The sequence below is a fragment of the Mastomys coucha genome, unplaced genomic scaffold (genome assembly GCF_008632895.1).
Source record: "Mastomys coucha isolate ucsf_1 unplaced genomic scaffold, UCSF_Mcou_1 pScaffold21, whole genome shotgun sequence".
Lineage (NCBI taxonomy): Eukaryota > Metazoa > Chordata > Mammalia > Rodentia > Muridae > Mastomys > Mastomys coucha.
Window position 1 is genome coordinate 155,670,821 of NW_022196904.1, and position 22,747 is coordinate 155,693,567.

General features: G+C 42.7%; 1 protein-coding gene across 3 annotated transcripts in view; it reads right to left on the bottom strand.

Moving 5' to 3' along the window:
- Pip5k1b (phosphatidylinositol-4-phosphate 5-kinase type 1 beta) overlaps positions 1-22,747 on the bottom strand; it is a 267,662-nt gene that overhangs the window by 95,964 nt on the left and 148,951 nt on the right. For all 3 annotated transcript variants that reach the window (XM_031389975.1, XM_031389976.1, XM_031389977.1), the window contains exons 4-5: positions 13,690-13,820; positions 7,145-7,262 (exon numbers count right to left, since the gene is read on the bottom strand). In XM_031389975.1, the coding sequence (XP_031245835.1) occupies positions 7,145-7,262; positions 13,690-13,820 (249 nt within the window). The remainder of the gene's footprint in view (positions 1-7,144; positions 7,263-13,689; positions 13,821-22,747) is intronic.

A 22,747-nucleotide genomic window follows, 5' to 3' on the forward strand; every position in this document is an offset into this window, starting at 1 on the left:
TTTTGCTTGTACTTACATCTATGTACTGTGTGCATGAAATTGCCACATAAGTCAGAAGAGGGCATTAGATCCCCGGGAACTGGATGGTTACCTAATACGTGGACACTAGGAACTGAACCTGGTCCTCTGCAAGAACAAGTGCTCTTAACCTTTGAGCCATATCTTTAGCCTCCTTGGCCTTTCTGAACGCCTAAGTACTGTCTATGAGCTTTACAAGGAGGATCCAAGTCAACTTATAATTCCATGATGGGAAAGATGCATACTTCCTCCACACCCAATGCCACATGACAGAATCAGGGGTCACCATGTCTGTCATGTGAGATCGTTAAACAGGAAGGCAGTGGAAGGTGCTTTGTTTACATCAAGTTGGCGGAGGTCCAGCCGAGTGCCCATGTGTATGCATCACTTCAACACAGCACTCTGTCTTCTCTCTCCTCTGCTCTCCCAGGAGACACTGCCCACTGTCACTGCTTCAACAGAGGATGATGTGACATCTGCAGCTCAGGACTCCAGCGCTCCAAATGTGTCTTAACATTGTAACTGACATCTCTACTTGGTTATAACTCAATACTTTGCAGGTTGACAAGCATGCAATCAAATTTATTCCAAGGCTATGATTAAATTATATGGCTTTGCTGGGCATGATGGCACGTGCCTTTAATCCCAGCAGAGATAGGTGGACCTCTGTGAGTTCAAGGCAAGCCTGGTTTGCGTAGTGAGCTCTACTAAATTGAAAGACCATGTCTCAAAAAACAAACAAGCAAGCAGGAAACAAAGAAACTATCTGGCATTTGTTGTTGTAATGAGATTATTATTTTTTTTTTCTTTACCGTAGCAGCCATGAATTCTCACCACAGCCAGAATACAAGTGTGGTGAGCAGGGCTGTAATCCAGTCTCTATTTCTCTTTCAGCCAGGCAGGAGTACTTTGGCAGTATACACCCCTCCCCAGCAGAAAATCGTGTCTCAAAATCATCTGGCTCTCATCTTTTGCTTTTATTTATTTACATATCTTTAAGGGTGAAACACTATTTGTCTCGTTCTCTAAGCTAGAACCTTGGTGACTAGTCTTGACACTACCTATTTCCTCATTTGGATCCCAATGTTTGATTCTGCCTGCCTTCTTCACACCATCTCCCCTGCCCATCCCCCTAGGTCAATGCTTTTATCAGCTTCTGTCTGGCCTCTGTGACATACTTCTGGTCTCAACTGAAATTCTTATCCCCTTGAGTGCCCTGTCCTCTGGAAACCAGGGGTCTTTCCAATCTGACCTTGACCTTTACTGCATCTTCCTACGGCTCCGGACAGCGTGTTCAGGACCACGAATGGCTCCACCCTACTTTCCAGCTCTCTTGCTCATCAGTTCCTCCCTGAAGGTCTATCCTCATCTTCTCAAAGGTGACAGTAACTCTTGACTTTGTATTTCTGCAGTGCTGGGGGTGGAAACTGAATAGAACTTAACACCAGGTTATGTTCTACTATTGAGCTACATTCCCAGCCTGAGATAAGGGTCTGACTTCCTCCATAAGGATGACCAGATTATTTTTCAGATTTTATTTTACCTTTATTTTACGTGTATGAGAGTTTTGTCTCAATGTATGGCTGTGCACCACATACACACAGTACCTGTGGAGGCCAGAGAGGGAGATGGATCTGCTGTGACTGGTGTTATAGGAGGTTGTAAGGAGCTAAGGGGGTGCTGAGCCCTGCTTTCAGGCCCTCTGCAAGAGCAGCCAGTGCTCTTAACCACTGAGTTATCTTACCAGGCCCTAGATAACCAGTTTTACTAACATAATTAATAGAAGAGATGACATTTTCCATATTGTGTGTTCTTGACATTCTATTGGCAGTAGATGTGAGGGCTTTATTTCTGATCTCTTATTTCACTGGTTATCCAATCTCTTATTCTATCAGTTTGTGAATCTGCTTCTCTTTCCCAGAACTACACCGTTCTGTTTAATATAGTGTCACAACTAGGCTGGTGAGATGGCTCAGTGGGTAAGGGCACCGACTGCTCTTCCGAAGGTCCTGAGTTCAAATCCCAGCAACCACATGGTGGCTCACAACCACTCGTAATGAGATCTGACGCCCTCTTTTGGTGTGTCTGAAGACAGCTACAGTGTACTTATTTATAATAATAAATAAATCTTTGGGCTGATGCGAGCAGGAACTGAGCAAGTGGGGTCTACCGGAGCGAGTGGGGCCGACTGCAGTGAGCGGGCCAACTGGAGGTTGAAAACTCCTCCAAGGTTTTGTGAATATCTAGTTTTCCATCACAGAAAAGGAAGCAGGTGATGGGGGGTGAGAGGGGTTGGAGGGAGATACAGAATCAGAGACACAGACATAGAAACAGAGACAGAGAGACAAAGACTAAATGAAATGACTGGAAATGACTGAAGGCAACCTGTAGATGTCAGCTTTTACATTATCTTGCTTTGACAGCATCACTGACAAGAAAAACACATTCATGCAAGAAGAGAAAGAAGCAAGGGTTTATTTCCAATCCTTTGGCAACTCCCATATTTCATCCCCTCTCCACTGGCTTTTATTTTTTATAATATAAGAAAGGTCTTGTTATATAGCCAAGGCTGGCCTCTGAAGTCACAACCATCGTACCTCAGCCTTCCACATGCTGGCTACACCTAGCTGGCCTAGTCTTTTGACATTCTTACTAAGCATCAAAGGAGCATGAGTCCCCACCTGCACGCTGAGGAGAAGTTGGGAAAACAAAATAACCATTAGATTGTGGGTAAGAAATTTCTTTAGCCAAGAGGAAGCAGAGGGCCCTGCCTAGTTACATGTGCAAAGTGTTCACATGGATGCGGGGCAGTGCAGAGGGCATGAGTGGATTATCTGGTGTTTGTAAGCTGTGGCTCTTCCAGTCATAAGTTATGTGACAATGAGTGACTAAGTTGGAGGCTCAGGAAACCTTCCTTCTAAAATAATCATAAAATATCAGTGGGTGTGGTGGCACAGGCCTTTAATCACAGCACTTAGGAGTCAGAGACAGGTGGGTCTCTATGTGAGTTCAAGGCAAGTCTGGTCTACATAGCAAACTCTAGGCTACACAGTGAGACCCCCCCTTTCTCCCTCTCTACACACACACACACACACACACACACACACACACACACACACACACACACGAAAGTAGCTAAAAGACTTTTAAGGTGAATGCCCTTGAGATCACAGGTAGAGTAATTTCTGATTATAACTATTTAAAATTATTATTACATGATGGTGTGTAGGTGGACGTGACACCTAGCCTTCAGTGCACACTTTCTCAGGCATGGAAGAACTATCTCTACCCAGCAAGTACTGTGTGCACTTTAGAATTGCCCCCGTGAGATGTTATCTCTAATACAATGAGGACATCCTGACAGAAGCAAGAAAAAGTTGAGTCTATCATTTGGTCATGAATGTAAGACCCCATTGCATATCCTAGGCTCTCATAAAAAATGAAGTCAGACCCCAGACTCTCTACTTTCTGACTTTATCCACTGCCACTCAATTGCCCGTAGACTTTTTCCATGAGTAGAGTTAAAAATTATGAGAGTACAAAATAAAGGAACAGAAAAGGCAAGTAGAAGAATCATGGGCGATTTAAGAATCTGTCTAGAAGCACGTACATGACCCATATAAGCTAAACTCAAACAAAGCCCTAGCATAGACCAGGGAGAGGGGCAGGAGTCCCACCACCAGCTAAGAAGCTAGTGGTATGTGATGATTCTGGAAGAGGGACATTCAGTTTCCGTTAATGATGTGACCCCTGGTAGGTCAACTACACTGCAGGGCGGACTCCACTCCAAAGAGCAGTTGGGTAGTACAAACTAAACTCAATAGGGGAAGGGCGGGGCTCAAATTGGTTGAATAGGAAGGGAAGGTGGTACTTGTGGGAGGAGTTGGGGGAGGGAGTGTATATATTCACAATACATTGTATGAAATCCACGATAAAAATATTATTTAGGGCTGGAGAGATGGCTCAGTGGTTAAGGGCACCGACTGATCTTCCAGAGGTCCTGAGTTCAATTCCCAGCAACCACATGGTAGCTCACAAGCAACTGTAATGGGGTCTGCTGCCCTGTCTTGGTATGTCTGAAGAGAACAATGATGGTGTATTTATATGTGTAAAATAAATAAATAAATCTTTAAGAACATCGTTTAAATTAGAGAGAAAAATGTGTCTGGAAAAACCCTAGAGTCAGACCTAAACATCTCTGCCAATAAAGTCTGAAAATTCTCTATCAGCGCTGACCTATTCTGGGGATGGCGTGATCATGTGGCCAGTACTCTTTCAGTATGTATTTTAGAAAAGGGTATCAACAGTCAAGTGTTTGGCCTGTTTTGGTAACATTTTTCAATCAACATTATGGATAGCACACTTCTCAGTGTGTAAGGGTCCGAGATTATGATATTAGACAGGAATATGATTTCTACTCCAGAAACCTAGAGCTTCATTACCATGTTCTTGGCAACTTCTCAAGGCTGATTTTAAAGGACAAACAATTGAATCAAGTCTCCATGTGCACTCCTGAGCTCTCGAAAGCTGCTCAAATGTATGTATCATCTCAGTTTGATCCCTGCTATGCCCACTGGAAGAGAAAGCATATCCCAACAGGGCTCTGCTAATGCAAACTAACAATGTAGACTTGTACCACGTGGCGCTGATGAACTCGCCTACTATTTCCCTGATGGTGTACAACACCCACTCTGCTTTCGCTCTTACTGCTGTAGAGAAGCCTAAAAATTCCTTTGAGTTTACTCCTGTGAGCTCCATTGGGTTTGTGACTACCTGGAGGGGAAGGAGAGAACAAACAGCTTGCAGCTGCAGAGATGAACATGCCTGGGGTCCCTCGGATGGGAGACGCTTGTCTAGGAACAAATAAGGAAGAGTTCACAGTGCTATGCACTTTGGGAAGCACTTCACCTCACTGCCTCCCTGTCCAAATTATACATGCTCAGACCTGAAACATGTAATCAACAAGGGTATTGTGAATTTTAATGAAACTGAGAGCTTAGGCACAATAATTCTGGCAGAAATCCAGACGTCACAGTATGGAATTAACAGGGATGCAATTTCAAATCTATCAGTGCAGCTGGCAATCACTCATCAATGGTCTCTTCTCTCTTCCCCTACTTACGGTCATGGATCTTTACAGTGTGGGTTTTAACAGGCCCTACTCGACAGATGCCAGGACTTGATATTTGTGCCACATCTTCTGTTTCTTTCCAGAGACCTTTTTGAGACGTGCCCATTCATCTCCTGTGCTTTCTTTGAGCTTAACTGCTCCAAGATGTACCTCATGAGATGGATTAGACTTCTTAAGGATATGTTCTTCAGAATGAACAATCACCATGGGATGAGTAGAAGAGTAGCTACCTGGAGAGCAAGCCTTATGTCTGTGACTTGGTGGGTGAGAAGTGTGAGAATGGTGGAGAGGGCCTTCAGAGCATCAGGAGACCAGGTAGACAGATGAAGATCCTTTCGTTGGTTCCTTTGTAAATTCTCCTACTCTGTGAAGAATACATCTTTTGGGTTTAAGGAATCATTAAGGGACTATGAGTAAATGGTATGAAAAGTTGTTTAGAAAAGAACTTTCCTAAAGAAAGCAACTGTGTGTGATCAGAAATGACCAGAGTGAGCTAGCTGGGCTGTGAAGCAATGGACACAGTAGGACCGAGGTGAGCGCAGTCATCTTGTCACTTCATACCTAGTGCTGTGACAGATGCTTGTAGTAGCAAGTGAACTGCTGGGGTCTCTTTATGGCTGGTCAGAAGTTTAATGATATCCAGAAGGAAAAGCTTGTAGTTTGTGGCACGAGGGAGGAACGTGATCTTGCCCCTTTCATTATGAAGGCCCACTGCGTTCTCCTGAGAGATAGCAACCCTCAGTGAAACCCAACAATCTTCCCTCCATCTGCAGAACAGGCTTGTGTAGGTAGTGATGGGGACAGGCACCAGTATTTTAGAAGGACAGGGAGGTAAAAAGAGCCACAGTGGCCAGGATGCTCAGAAGCTTGCTACGTCACCATCACTGTTCTGTAGAGACTTAATTGTGACTCTTATGACACTGGAAAGAAATCATGACTTTCTGGGCCCTTGCCACAAACCTGTTCATCTGAGTATGGCTCCCTAGAACCCATGTAAAAGCTGGATGCAATGGGGTCTCTCTGAAATCCCAGCACCTTCAAGGATGGGATCTCAACAGTCTTACTGAGACCATCCAGAATGGGCAAAATTGAGTATGGCATCCTTTCTATGGTTCCTTTAAGAACAACTTTTAAAAAGCCACAAGTTATTAAAGTGATTACATCATGAGGTAAACCACCCCTCTCAACAAAAACTGTGTTGTGGTCCTCTGAATAGGAATGAGATAAACCCAAGGGTTACAGAGCACATCACACACAGGTTGGTGTGTCTGTGCCTCCTGTTGTGCCGGAGGAAGGACAGAGAGAAGAGACAGCTGAGGTAGAGGGTACATGTGAAAATATGTTTAAAAAGAGACTTCAGGGCTGCGTGGTGGTGGCACATGGCTTTAGTCTCAGCACTCTGAAGGCAGAAGCAGGTCAAGCCCTGAGTTCAAGGCCAACTATAGATTGAGTTCCAGGACAGCCAAAGCTATACACAGAAACCTTGTTTCAAAGAAAAAAAAAAAGAAAAACAAACAAACAAAAAAACAGAGTGAGAGAGAAAGAGAGAGACAGACAGAGATAGAGACTGACTGTAGGAAGAAACATGGAGAATAAAACTATTCAGCTTCTTTTGAATGCCATCTGAAATTACAGGTCAAGGTAAAATTGTGGGCCAAGGCAGGTCTGAGATAAGACAAATTCCAAAGAAGACATTTGAATGGAATCTAATCAGTAAAACTCACAAGTCTTTTAAATTAATTATAAGGTATCTGTTGGGATAATTACCTGAAGTGGTAATGTCACAGTTATTTAAAAATTAACATCACAGCAGATTTATAACTATCTGTTATGAGCTGTGGCATCGAATTGTATTTTTGAAGCCAAATATGTAAACAGTATAAAACTTGGAACGTCCGCTATGTTCCTGAGGTTTCTAAGAGACCGGCACTTGTCATCGCTGCTGTTCAAGATAACATCATGCATTCCACAGAAAGGAAAATGATAGGCTCTTACCAAGTAATCATCGGGCTTGATACCAAAGAGTTCTCGGAAGTACCGGAAGGCCAGCGGAGCGTAGGTCTTAAACCTGAAGTCTGGGTAGTGATGTGCTGGGGTCAGATTGCTCCCTTCACTGCAGTTGAAATATCCACCAAGGAGACAGAGACAAAGAACATTAGCAAAGACAGAGTTTTGATTTCACAGTCTATCTCTATTAGTCTTGGGTCAATTTTATCTCTAGGGAAAAAAAGACCCTCTGCTCATGGGGGTCATAAAGCTCCTTTTACAATAGCCAATGGCCCTTGTGTAAAGACACATTGACATGGTGCGGGGCTATTCCATGTAGGTATTCTCTGTTAATCACGGGGTTTGGCACACATTCGTCCTCTCTCCACTCTCCCTTCCTTATCCATCTTCTCAGTAGTGAAATCATATTATAATGTTTTAATAAGACCTTGAGCTTAGTGTGGACCAACTAAAGTACTTCTTGGCTGTGAATTTTGGATATTGGATAAATATCTGTAACCAGGAACATCTGAAATAATTTAAAAAGATTTATTTATTTTTATTATACGTGTATGCGTGTTTTGCTAGAATGTATATGTGTGTATCACATGTGTGAAGCACCCTCAGAGACGAAATGAGGGTGTTGGATCCCCTGGAACTGGAGTTAATGAGTTGTGAGCTGCCCAGTGGGTTCTGGGAATGGAACCATGTCCTCTGGAAGAGTTCTCAGCTACTCAACCACTGCTCCAGACCTCATGTGAAATAATTTTTACAATATCCTATGACCTAGAGCAGGGGTTCTCAACCTTCCTAATGCTATATTACCCTTTAATATAGTTTCTCATGTTGTGATGACCCCCAACCATAAAATTATTTTTGTTGCTACTTTATAACTGCAATTTTGCTACTGTTAAGAATCATAATGTAAATATCTGATACACAGATGGTCTTAAGCAACCCTGTGAAAGGTCTTAGGCAACCCATAGAGGTCAGGACCCACAAGTTGAGATCCACTGATCAGAGCAAAATCTGTCAATTTTCATTTTAGTATCGACCCAAGACAGACTGCTCAAAAACAGCTACCAGGCGGTTTATTTCTTTGCAGTTAAAAAAATAAATAAAACTTATCATTATTATAATTGCATGTGCATTTGTGTGCACACAGATCATGTGTATATATTTATGTATGTATGCCACAGCATGTATACGAGGCATATATATATTTGTGGAGTCAGGTTCTCTTCTTCCATCTTTACGTGAGTTTAAGGGATCAAACACAGGGTGACAGGCTTGTGCAGCAAACACCGTGACCAATGAAACCATCTTGCTAGCTCCTCCCTTTGGTGTTTTGAAACAGTTATTCACTTTGAAATGCAAGCTGGCCTCGACTCACTATGTAGACCAAGCTGCCCAGAACCCATGATCCTCTTGCCTTAGCCTCGTCAGTGCTGAGATGACAGGTGTGTGCGACCATGTTCACCTTATAAATGGTGGTTGTTTCCCCTAAGCAATCATGGCTGGATATTCCTAATCATGTGCGATGACCTGTCAACACAGCCAAACATTTCCTCAGTCCACATTTTGTTATTTATGACGGGAAATGCATTCATCTGTAGGTCTCCTGGGATGACTTCAGGATTTATGGGACATGTAATCATTTATAAATGTCAGCCACGTAGACAGTAAGAGTTAAAAGCAAAGAGAGTCAGTGTGAACTCTGACCTCCTCCTTCTCTGTTGTGAGCAAGTAGAAACAATTGCAATGTTTGCTTGGAAGGAGGCTTTCAGTGGGCTCAGGGTCAGGCCTAGTCCTTATTTCTCAGCCTCCTGCTTATTGCTTTCTAGCTCACACCATCAAAGCTATGCAGCCTATTAGAGCAGATTTCCTTTAACAGTCAGAGCTAAGATGAAATGCCCATGTTCCTTTCATCAGTGTCGTTCTTCGGCTGGGAACTCCAAGCAGTAAAGCCGGACACTGCATTTACAGTGCTGCATTATTTTGCTTTGCTTTTGGTGCATTCTGAGTTTCTTGTGCTGCTCACCTTGGCTTCCACTAATTAGAAGACCTTTCCTAAGGAACAGTTCCTTGATTACTATGCTCACGACCCGCATGGTAGCAAATGGACTGTCTTAGGTTTCCTTGGAAACGAGACAGACACACATACACACACTCATACACACAAAATATGTGCATATACAGCAGTGTACCTTCAGGTAGAAGAGGTGAACACTGTTCTCTTTAAAAATATATTTCTCTGTGTTGTGTGTGGTATGTGTACTTGTTAGTGTGGTATGTGTATGCAAGTATGTGTATGTGCACATCTGTGTGTGCGTGTGCACGTGTACATGTGGAGGTCAAGGTTCATTGCTCTCCCCTTTATTTGACACAAGGTCACTGTGTCTCTAATCACAGGCTACTGTGTTTGGCTAGGTAATTATTCATTAGGATGGAAGGATAGTTAAGCTTTACTCTCAGTTTTTTGAGACGTAACTGCCAGACTAGAGCTTCATCAACGACACTATTTCCTACAAAAGAGAAGAAAGGGGCAGCACATGTTTTTGTTTTTTGTTTTTTTAGTGGGCAAAGAGGCCAGAAATTTTTCTCCAGAGCTATGTGACTGTAGGATAGAGGAGAGTGGAGCTTCAGGTTTTACCATTTACTTGTGAGTTAAGTGACTTAAGATCTTAGGTTATCAATTACTTTATATGTCAATAAGCTTTTGGTTTTTTGTTTTTCTTCTGTTTTTTTTCTGACAAATATGAAAGTTATTAAAAAGTAAGGTAGCCAGTATTGTGGCACACACCTTTAATCCCAGCACTCCAGAAGCCAATGCAAGTGGGTCACCATGAGTTCGAGGCCAGCCTGGCCTATATAGTCAATTCCAGGACAGCCAGAGCTACACAGTGAGACCCTGTCTCAAACAATTAAGAGTAAGCTAGTATCATATGTTGTATATTAATATTATACATTGTCCACCACATAAACAAAACCATGCTTGGTTCACAGCTGGTACCTAAAGCTGGCTTTTAATTGCCACCTCAAGTTCATGGTCATGTGGTATAAATGTTACAAAAATGTTCTTTCTTCTCTATCTGACCAGTAATGAAAACTCACCACGGTGCCGAATGCTCACGATTCTTTTACTTATGTGCTTTGATTTTGGAAGGCCATGTTATCAGAGAGACTGGATGGGGACTGTTATATTCTCTTAAACCTTAAATGTCTGGGCCTTTGCCCATCTACAAAATGAAATGATCTGCAGAATAAATATGTGATATCTAAAAATAGCTTTGAGTGATTTCAAAATAATAAAAAGGAACACAATGCATTTGGTTGCTAAGGGAGACCCATTCTGTTGCTTCAGCCTGGAAATACAACAGCTTTTTAGGGGCTGGGTAGATGGCTCGGTGGTTAAAAACATGAGCTGCTCTTGCAGAGGACCCAGATCCTATTTCTAATGCCAATATGATGGCTCACAACCATCTCTCACACAAGCTTCAAGGCATCTGAGGCCCCCTTCTTCAGCCTCTGAAGGCCTGAGGAACACCAGTAGTGCACAGACATATATGTGGGGAGAAAATGCGAACACATATGAAATACTGTTAAAAATAAATTAAACAGTGTGTCACATCAAACAATTAGTTCTCTAGGACTGAGGTAAACTCATGGTTTAGAGACACGAGAGACCTCAGAATGTTTCAGTTGCTTACAAAGAGCCTGTCCTGGCCATCTACCCTGACCCACCCACATTCTCAGATGAGCTCAGAAACATGAGGATGGGGAGAACTATTGGATACATTCACATATATACACATATATACCATCAATGTATGAATTGTTATTTGTTTGTTTGTTTTTTCAAAACAGGGTCTTTCTACATGGCTATGACTGTCCTGCACTATGTAGTCCAGACTGGCCTCCAACTCAGAGATCTGCCTTCCAATTGCTAGGATTAAAGGTGCATGCCACTATACTACACCTGGCTATGAATTGCATATATATATTTTATATATATACATATATATATAAAATCAAAAACAACACCTGCCATGAGAAAGTTTCCTTTGCTGAGCTCATGAAGAAATTGAATCCAGGGGTGGGGAGACCCAGGGAAAAGTAATATAAATTCATTTGTCTTCATGTAAATGTATCAAGGATGCACAATGGATGTTTATTTTTAATTATATATATGTGTATATATAACAACTGTACTATAATGTCTCATTGACATTTAAAACCTGCAAGACTTTAAAGTGGTATATATTAGATGTGACAGTAGATTTCTCTAAGTAGGGGATGACCGGGTAGCCTGCTTCCCCAGGGGAGTGTCTGGTGTGCTGTTTGTGGGGACAATAATGTAAAGAACAAAGACAAAAGTCTAGGTATTTACAACTTTAGCTTCCTACTCAAAAAGGTGGAAAAGCCATCATTTTCTCCTCCTCATGAAGATGTTAAAGGCTTACAACAAATTCTCCAAGAGTAAAAGGGGCAAACATACATCTGCAGTGTGCTTTTCATGACCACAGATTCAACCAGTTATGGATCAAAATTAGTGTTAAAAGATCCCATCTCTATTGAACAAACTAGATGTCTTTTCTTGTCATTACTCCCTGAGTGGCACAGAAAACAACTATTCACAGTGTAGTGGGTAGCATGAGTAATATAGAGATGCTATGAATAAGGGGTAGAGCTGGTTAGATGGCTCAGTGGGGGGAAGCCGCTTGCTGACAAGCCTAAAGACCCGAGTTTGATCCCCAAATCTATCTATGTGGCAGAAAGACAGAACCGACGTCTGCATGGTAGATGTGAATATATTCACACTCAATAAGAAAGTATACAGGAGAATGTGTGCAGGTCATATGCTAGTTGTGTGTGTGTGTGTATGTGTGCGTGTGTGTGTGCGTGTGCATGTGCGTGTGTGTGACCTCAGCATTGATGGATTTTCTGATGCTTTGGGATGCTGGAACACACCCCCAGGGGCACTGAGGGCTGATTATTGTCAGGAGCTGCCTTTAAGCACCTGACTGATGAGACCATGCCCAGTCATAAACAACCAAATGGCTCATTTGAGCACACAAGTGTATCTGAAAAGCGAATCCTCACACTCACAAAGACAAAGTGAGCATCCCCACACAGCGTGTCTTTGTTTGTAGCTCATTTTCTTTGAAAAATCTTGCAGTTATGGTGACATTTCAACTGAACACAGAATAGTCTTCTGTAATAGTGAACTGACTTTAATATTTTTACTTATTAGGGCTATTGCAGACACAACATAGAGACTCTTTAAGTATGCAGTCCTGTCACTGTTATCCATCTCCACATGTATTTGTTTTTAAAAATATTTCTGTTGCATTTGTTTTGTGTGTGTGCGCACACATGTGTATCCATATGTGTGCACTCATGCCACAGTGTGAGAGTAGGTCAGAGAACAACTTGGGAACCGGTCTTGCTCCCATGTGAGTCCTGGGGAATCAAACTCAGGCAGTCAAGCTTGAAGGCAAGCGCCTTATCCACTGAGCCATCTCACCAGCTCATCTATTTGACTTTAAGCAGTTAATGCTTTTTCTTCCCCAGACTGATAAATGTATGAATAACTTTGTGTTTTTGTATACATGGTGTCAAAATGGCAGCATTATCTCAAGGTTTTTTGTTTGTTTGTTTTTTGTTGTTGTTTTTTCTAGAGAAAACTTAAGTCACAGTTAACCACAAAGCACAAAAAATTTTGGCTTAATTCAGACGCAAGGCCATTTGTAGTCCCTCCTGTCACTCTTTAATGAATTGACTACTTATCTTTTAAAACAGATTTATTTGTTTTTATTTCATGTGTATGAATGTACATTATGTACATGCCTGGTACTCCTGGAGGCCAAAAGAAGATGTAGAATCCCCTGGGACTAGGGTTTTAGATGCTATGAGCTGCCATACAGGTGCTGGCAACTGAACTCAGGTCCTCTGCAAGAGCAGCCAGGGATTTTTTTTTTTCTCGAAACAGTGTTTCTCTGTGCAGTCCTGGTCGTCCTAGAACTTGCTCTGTATACCAGGCTGGCCTTGAACTCAGAGATCCATCTGCCTCTGCCCCCTGAGTGCTGGCATCAAAGGCAGGTGCTGCCACCCCACCCCACCCCCACTCTATGTAGCCGGTGCTCTTAAGCTCTAAGCCATCTCTCCAGCCCCAGCCTCAGTCTTTTAAATTTGGCATAGCAAAAATCTTGGCAATGGTGCTGCTTTACGGAAGCTTTCTTTTTCAAAACAAGTGGCAGGTTTTCCTTGGAGATTTCATTACTGCCACCCACTGAATCCAATGATCCTTCTCTATATGGTTTACCAGGCACCCACCAAAGTTAATCACAGCTGACCCACGATGTCAGTCACCATCACCACAGAAAACATAGGGCCGTTCCCAGGCAACAGGCAGCAATAACAAGGTGGAGCCACAGGTCCCACCCACGCACCACTACTATATGGTGCATTTTTATCCCATATGCAGGGTAAAAAAAAAAAATCCTTCATTTTCCTCAGCATGGAATCATCTCAAATTGATGGAATGTTCTTACCTGGGGAGGAACACACTTTCCACCACGTAGAAGTCTTGCATGAGGACATCACGTTCTGGCTTGGATGTGAGATTGCCCACTGTGTATCCTATTCCCAGCTGGATAGCACCTTTAATAGCTGACGATGCCGTCTGCAGAAGAAACACAGGGGGCCATCTTAGCTTGGAGGGCTTTGTTCAAGGTAACAGGTGGCAAACTGGAGGGTGAGGCTACCATCTCCTCTTTCTTGTTCCCAAATGGCAGGATGCTGGGGCTTAGTAGATCCTTCTCCTTGGGCGACTTCTCACACTGACTGTGCAGTGTCTCCCCTCCCCCCAATAGGCTCATGCATTTGATTACTTGACCCCATGGGGGTTGTTTTGGGAGGATGTAGAATCTTTGGAAGATGGAGCTTATATTCTGGCTCTGCTTCAGGTCCCGCTTTCTGTGCCTTTCTAGCTGTAGATGAAGAGTTCCAGTGTATGCATCCAGTGCTGCAAACCTGCTTCTCCATTGCCTCACAGACACGATGTCTGAGCCCCCTGAAACCAGGAGCCATAACGAGCGCTCCTCTCTTAAATAGCCCAGGCCAGGCATTTCAGTCATGATGCACCACGAGATTGTTTTTATATGTGTGACACCTTACATTCAAAATGTATCTAAGGTTAAGAGGTTGCACTTTTTATCTTTCTTTTACTAAGAACTTGTGAACACCATGGAACACTTTTCAATAAGGAGCATTATAGTTTCTACTCAAAGGTAAATGGTATAATTGAATTTATTTTTTTTTAAAATCTGATGTTTCCCCTGCAACATACCTGTGGAAAAGTAAGAATATTTTCTCTCCATAAGAACTGATAGAGCTCAGGATGATCCCCCAGTTGAGGGATGGGGACACCCACCCGTCTCAAAAATATTAACCCAGAATTGCTCCTGTCAAAGGGAAATGTAGGGACGAAGAGTGGAGCAGAGACTGAAGAAAAGGTCATCCAGAGACTGCTCCACCAAGGGATCCATCCCAGATGCAGACACCAAACCCAGACACTATTGCTGATGCCAAGAAGTGCTTGCTGACAGAAGCCTGGAATAACTATCTCTTGAGAGGCTCTTCCAGAGCCTGACATATACAGAGATGGATGGTCACAGCCAACCATTGAACTGATCACGGGATCCCCAATGGAGGAGTTAGAGAAAGGACTGTAGGAGCTCAAGGGATTTGCAACCCCATAGGAAGAACAATAATATCAACTAATCGGACCTTCCCCCAGAGCTCCCAGGGACTAAACTATCAACCAAAGAATACACATGCGAGGTGGGTCCCTATGGTTCCAGCTGCATATGTAGCAAAGGATAGCCTTGTCGGGCTTCAGTGGGAGGGGAGGCCCTTTGTCCAGTGAAGACTTGATGCCCCAGAGTATGGGGATACTAGGGTGGTCAGGTGGGAGTGGGTGGGTGGGAGGAGCACTCTCATAGAGGCAGGAAGGACAGGGGGATAGGATAGGATTGCAGAGGGGAAATTGAAAAGGGGTTTCCTTCAACATTTGAAATGAAAACAAATAAAATAACAAAAAAGGATATATATATATATATATATATATATATATATGTGTGTGTGTGTGTGTGTGTTTACACAAAATTTAGTTTTGAAAATTGTCTACTGCTGTTGGCAATGATCTATAATTAAGTTATTTTTCATTGATCTGTGAAAAAAGATGTAGTACTGATGAGTGATAAAGGATGCTGCATAAGGATAACAATTGTTTTTCGGGACAGGGAATCTTTGTGTAACCCTGGCTGTTTTGAAACTACCTCTGTAGACCAGGCTGGTCTCAAACTCACAGAGTTCCACTTGCCTCTGCTTCTCAAGTGCTGAAATTAAAGGTGTGTCCAACACTGCCTACAAAACTGATATATTTTTTAATTTACTAGTGTTCTAATATTTTAATAATGAAACTGAGATGGTATTAAATTAGGGAATTAATATGTACACACATACATCTGTGCATGTGTATACATGTTAATAGGGTGTTTTTGTTTTGTTTTGTTTTTGTTTTCTGCATGTATACTCTTGGGAATCAAACCCAGGACCTTAAAACACACACACACACACACACACACACACCACACTCATACCCTGTTCCATGGATGATAGCTAGGGCTATATAAGAGAGACCCTTCACAAAATAACAAGAACAAAACAAAACAAAGTGAAATCAAAATTAGAATAGATTCCACATATTTATTTATACATATATTTGTGTGTGTCTATGCATGCATGCACATATGTGTGCATGTGGTGGCCTGTGTGGAGGCCGGAGACAACTTTCTTGGTGTCATCTCCTTCCAACTTGACTTTGAGTCAGGGTCTCTTTCTCTGTCTCTACCTCTGTGCTGCACATGCAGCTTTCGGGTTGAGCCTTCTGCCTCTGCCTCTCATCTTGCAGAGCAGTGACAGGCCTATAGTCACCAGTTTCTATATCTGGATTTTTTTTTAATATACACTTTTCAGGGATTGAACTCAGGTTATCAGGTTTGCACCTTTGACATGTCTCACTGGCCAAAGACTACGTTGTTTTGTGTGCTTTTGTATCTCTGCGTGTGTGAGCACATGTGTGTGCACCTATGTGTATGTGCATATGCATGTGGAGGTCAGAGGTTGATGCTGAATGATTTCTTTTTTTTTTTTTTTTTTAGATTTATTTATTATTACATCTAAGTACACTACAGCTGTTTTCAGACACACCAGAAGAGGGCGTCAGATCTCATTACAGATGGTTGTGAGCCACCATGTGGTTGCTGGGATTTGAACTCAGGACCTCTGGAAGAGCAGTCAGTGCTCTTACCCACTGAGCCATCTCTCCAGCCCCGAATGATTTCTTTGGTTGTTATTCACCTTATGTTTTGACACACTGACCTGGGAAGTTGACTGACTCAGCTCCAGGAGTCTTCCTGCCTCTAGCTCTCCAAAGTTGGTTATACCGACTGGCATTTTATTTGGGTCCTAGGATCCGAACTTAGGTCCCTGTGCTTGCTCTGTGGGCACTTTACTGAGCTGTTTCCTCAACACCTTGGCACATAGTTCTTAAGGGATAGCATGTTTGATTTTATTTTATATCTGGTAGTGCTAATGCAGAACCACAAACCACAACAGAAAATAATAAATAAGCTAAATGCTTGATTCTTTTTTTTTTTTTCTTTTTCTTTTTTTTTTTGGTTTTTTTGAGACAGGGTTTCTCTGTGTAGCCTTGGCTGTCCTGGAACTCACTCTGTAGACCAGGCTGGCCTCAAACTCAGAAATTCACCTGCCTCTGCCTCCCAAGTGCTGGGATTAAAGGCGTGTGCCACCACTGCCTGGCATTTGGTAATGTCTGCAGAGGTTTTTTGTTTTTGTTTTTGTTTTTTTTTTGTTGTTGTTGTTATCCTAAGTGGTGTGTTGTGGGTGCTACAAGCATGAAGTGGGTCTAAGCATCCTGTGCTGCACTGAAAAGCTCCCTACCACAAAGAATGAGCCATCCCTAAACATCAATGGTTCTATGGTTGAGAAACTCTGACTAAAATGAATGGAATAAAGATTAACCAGTATATTCAAAAGGAAACACTTTTGTTTTTATCCAGGCAATAGTTTATAAATCCAACACTAATCCCTAAATTCCTTTATTATTTTTATTTCTTCATGCTTTTTTTAAATATCAAAGCATATCTCTCCCTAAAATTTTTTTGATTGTATGAGGGAGAACCACTTTCAGCTTTTGTGACAATCTGCTCTGTCACTTGTCTACTGGCTGCTCATAGCTTATCTTCTGCAACTGAAGAATTCCCTACAAGTTTAATTCATGACCCAGACTCCTTTGCTGTTGTAACTATGGTAACACTCTAGTATTAACCCTTTCATTCTCATCTCTATGCCTATGACTCTCAGTTCTTCTCAGTCTGTTTGGATGCTATTCCACCATCATGGACATAGGGCACTATACCTGTCTACCCTGTATCCAATATCTGGATCTTTTGCTAAGGCTCTGTCATCTTCAGTCACCCAGAACTGAGCACCCAGATAGACATTTAACACGGGGTGAAGCCCGCATTAACTCTTGTTGATTTTGCCTGAAAAGGGCACCCACACTCAACCAGTACTTTTCAGAAGCTTCCATATACAAGTAAGAGCAATTCCTCAAACCATCTTTTAAGCATTTTGCTTGTTTCACTCTGAACATCTGTCATCCTTCATCTGAGAATGACTATCTACGTGTTGGACCATACAGAACACAGGAAAATGTCTTGTTTTTTTTTTTTTTATACCCTTTGACTTAAGATCATAGGAAGCAAGATACAAAAGATTGAGACTTACATGCATCTAGTGCCTGAAAATTTTTTTTTGTTATTTTAATATTCCTTCCCTGCATTCTGCGATGCCACTAGTTGTCAGTGGTGACCTTTTGTACTGGTAGTGCTGAATTCTGAAGACATAGATGGATTTCTTTAATTTTAACCCTGTACAAAGATTCAAAAGCCATTTCTTCTCCTACTTGCCACTCAGGGCAGTATGCCATAAGATCAGTGCTTTTCAGAGGAAGCAGCACCCTAGAATGTTCTGTCTGGTCCTAACACAGACTGCATGCCTCCGTGCATCTTGCATTCTGTGCCCATCCTTGATGCTGTTTTCCAGAGCCACGAGAGTACTCACAATGTGCAGATTTCTTAGCAGAGAGAGTGCCATGTTCCTTGCTGTCCCCACCCTGGGAACAGAAGGCAGTCTCAGCTGCCAGTAGTCTGTAACCTTGGCCAGAACCCTCAGACCTCAGGGGGTGTGTCATCAGAAATGTTTCTGATTTGGATGGTGGGTCATATCCCTAGAATTTGTGCAGAACTTTGGGAATAGGATAAAGTAATGTCCTCTTGCTCTAAGGAAAACCCAAAACTGCAACCTTTCTCCTATGATATGTGGTTAAGTTTTGAATTCTTGAAGGAATGAGGATCTCACTGACATGTTTAATTAAATAAGCAGAGCAAGACAAAACAAAAAAAAAAAAAGGAAATTGTAATCATATCTATCTCTTTTCATGGCTCTTAAAATCAAGTGCTTGGGTGGGAGAAACAATAGCACAGTAACAAATAGAAGTTAATTATCTTTCAAGCAACTCATTTGTGCCAGACACAGCATGGATGATGATAATTTTACTGACGTAAGCACAGCACACACTTCCACAAGGCTTCCGAAGTTCTCAGTGCCCTTGACTGATGCTGGTTCTTTTATCCTCACGGTAACTTTGGGAGGTTAGTGACACTTGGTAAGCAGCTCCAACATGAACATTTGAAATCCCTAATGCTCCACCGTTGGGAACGATCAATAGTGTTACCAACAGTGTGTATCCATGGTATAGTGAGCACAGCTGCTCTCCAGCATCTCAGAGATTCTGGGTACAGACAACTGCCACACGTGGAAAATCCCACACCCAAATTCCCATTAGGGCCAGTACCAAAGAAGACCTGGAGCATAGCAGCACAGCACTTTAGTCATTGTCACAGGTTAAGAGCGTCTACCACCTTATCAAGATGCTTAGAAACACTGTATGAAATTGTCTCCAGGCTAAGCATACAGGAAATCAATGACATATAAAAAAAAATTACATTCAGTTTTAGCTTCTACCCACAAGCTTCCTTATTATGCATATGCAAATATTCCCAACTCTTATATCCAAAACATGTCCCAAGAATTTTGGGTAATGCAGGTTTTCCATCCTGCATTACGACCTCCATTTCATGGACTCAGTTATGTTTAGCAGCTTCCTACAAGGTGAGGGGGCAGACCGAGGACTTAAGCCAGGGCTGGCTGTGTTATATACAACCATACTCTCTGGTCTTCAAAAGCTGAGCTCCTTCATACCCTTAACCAAGGAGCTGAGCTTGGTGACAACGGCCAGTGGTTCCCTTTACAGCTGTACATTTATGGGTCAGCATGGTTAGGTGGCTTCCCCAAGTCTCTCTGCAGGTGTGTGACACAGTTTGACCACCAGGCGCAGGCAGCTTCCATATCTGTTTTTTTCCAAACGACCCAAGAATCAAAGTTGGATTTCTCTCCTAAGTCTAGATCTTTGACCCCATAAAGGGAAGGAGCACCAAAGGTGCCATTCCTTTGGATGAAATGAGATAGAAGTGTTTAATTAGCTGCTAATCACACCCAACCACAAGCAAGCCAAACAATGGCTTACACACCTCTCGGGAAACCACATCATTAGCATGGCTGGTAACATGGGGCATTATTAATACAAAATGGTGTCTGGCTGCCTGGGTAAACAGGCTCCCGCATCCTTCCTGTTCCTAATCTCTGGGCAAAACTGAAATGCTTCAACATGGGTGCATTTGGGTATAATGGTATAGCATCCTGTCTGCTTCATGGAAATCCATGCTTGTGTTCACATGTAACACATACTTTTCTTTAGGCCACCAGCTGAAAAGATCCCATCGTTTACCATTTTCTCATTGGGGATTAGGCTTGGCTTCATGTTCAGCAAGATGTGCTGTAGAGCCGAAATCACTTTGAAACCTTGCCTGGAGTGTGCCTGATTATCAGATCAGTAAGTCATCATGATGACAAAGGGTATTCGGCATGAAGTGTTGGTGGCAGCTCTCCTATAACCAGTCATTCTCTCCCCACCATTCAGAAGCCTTAGGGCTCCTCCCTGTTTTTTTGAGATACCAGCAAGGCTTCAGAGAGCTAGCAGCTTCCATGCATTCTGGGCTACTTGAGTTTTCACCACCAGGCTCTGCCTGCTATGTCCCCAAAGTATTGGAACAGGACCATTCCCCGTTCCAACTCCAGGGGAAACCTTTGGCTCCTTTATGGAAGCTTAATATGGGCTTAGATTCAGAACACAGCAACATGATCTATTTTTAATTCTGGACCTCTCAGGGATAAATGGAGGCCGTATGTTGCCTGGATACCAAGCATGTGATACCTAGAGAAAGACAGAGCTGCAAAACATCACAGAGGCAAATCACTTATTTATTTTCATAGCTTGTTCAGGTACGATGTTAACACTAAGGAAAGTGGATGCCAGCTTGCATTCACGTGATGCGCTGTAGCTTCTAAAGTTTTGTTTGTAGAGGTGGGGACTAAACACAGTACCTTGCTCATGTTAGGCAAGCGCTCTACCACTGAGCTACATCGCTGGCTCTCAAAGCACCATCTCTTAATGATTACCTCAGCATCAGAGCTGTCAGATGGCTAGGGATTGATAATGTCCATTGCATAGATCAAACTGGATCTGGGAATTAACTTGCTCTAGATTCCACTGCATGTAGTACATGGATGAGTCCCCGATCTTCTAGAAGGCTCCCAGCTCAATGTCCTAGTCATTCGTTGAACATGAATGTACACACCTGCTTGAAATGTGATGTTTCTCTGCAGAAGATGGAGCTGACAGATGCTGGGAAGCACTTGAGTGATGGAGTAATGAGCATCCTAAGAGTAAGATGAGATAGATGCCTACAGAGAGCTACCATAAGGAAAGCAATGACCCCAACAACACTGAGGGTTTAATGGCCTTACACCAGTTATAGGAAACTGCTTCCTATAAAGCATTGTCTATGAAATTGGAACACTTAATAGGCCATCTGATGTCACTGGTTTTGAAAGGAAGTATTGAAACACTTCATGGCAACAGCAGTTTTTTCCCCCTCAGGCTCTCTGAACTAATTATGGGATTACAGCTCGGATACATGTTGCTAGAGAGATTTTGCTTCAAAAATACAAATGTATTCATGTTATTACTTTACTTGAAACCTCTGAATGGGCCCTCAGCATCCTCGTTCTAGGAGCAAGTCCAAACCTCAGACACCTCGTCTCTGGAATCCATCTTTTAATCTGACCCCCTCCATTCTGCTTTTTGATATCTACACACATTATGAGAAGATGGCACAGCCAGGGCCCAGTTTGTCCTTGAGTAAGGACATCTAGAGAGTCCAACGCTAAATCAGAGATGTTCATTGACAAGGTCTCTTCTTTTGCCAGGCCATAGAAGGTAGGCATGGAGCACGTCTCTGTAGCAAGATGGCCATCTGAGTCAGGGCAAGGAGATTTCCACTACTGTCCCTCACTTTGGTGGTTCAAGTCCAGCTTTGTGTCTCTCTCCTGTCCCTGCAGCTGTGCTCAAGAAGCAAGGCTCAGTCTTCTCATGTCTCAAGGAGAAAAGTAAGGGAAGGAAAAGGGACAGATGTCAGACGACTGGTTCTAGGAGTGTGGAACTGAGGTGGTAAGATGCTGCAGGAAGAGAATGTTAACATCCTGAGGGCCCTACTATTCTATGTACTACACACATTGCTCTATCACAGGCCTGCCCTGGCATTTCCCCAGCATTGTCCTAGTCAGAGGAGAGTTGTTACCACATCATACAGTGGGCCGCTGGTCATTTAACCAAGATCTAAGAGCCCACAATTGTGCTAGGCATTGGAGAATGCACACATCAAAGAATCTTGCTCTCATGGAAGTTTCTGGTCTGGGGGTGAGGGAAGACACATTAAACAAAGATATGTCGATAACAACATACGATAATCAATGGCATGACATTATTTGGGTTAGGAGGCTGAAGACCCACTTATAGATGATGGCATCCACAGAGGCCAACCCAGAGAGTGTTCTAGGCTGAGGCTTGAGAGGAGACAATGAGCTAGATAGCAGGTCATGTCACTAGAGACTGGCCTGATGTTTACCATGTGTCAGGCAATTAATTCTCTACAGATCAGGGAAAATGGAAGTGGCCTAAACAGAATCTGTGTCCTTAACAAAATGACAGTAAGGACTTTCATGTGGTAGGAAAAGGTCCCATTAGAGTGCCAAGGAAGCTCATTTTCAGTATTAGAAGAAACAGTTTCAGAGACCCAGAAGCAAACCACCACGGGCAACAGGTAGAGAGTTGGCATTGGGGGCTAGAAAGACTAGATCTGGTCTCCCATAGGCATCCTAAGGGTTTGATGGACTTCAGTTGTGTTGGTCAACAGATGGCAAAAACCAGTGAAGGATTTTATGTGGGGAAGTGGTGTCTAATTTAAAAGGATCACTGGAGGCTGTTCAGAGAACAGATTG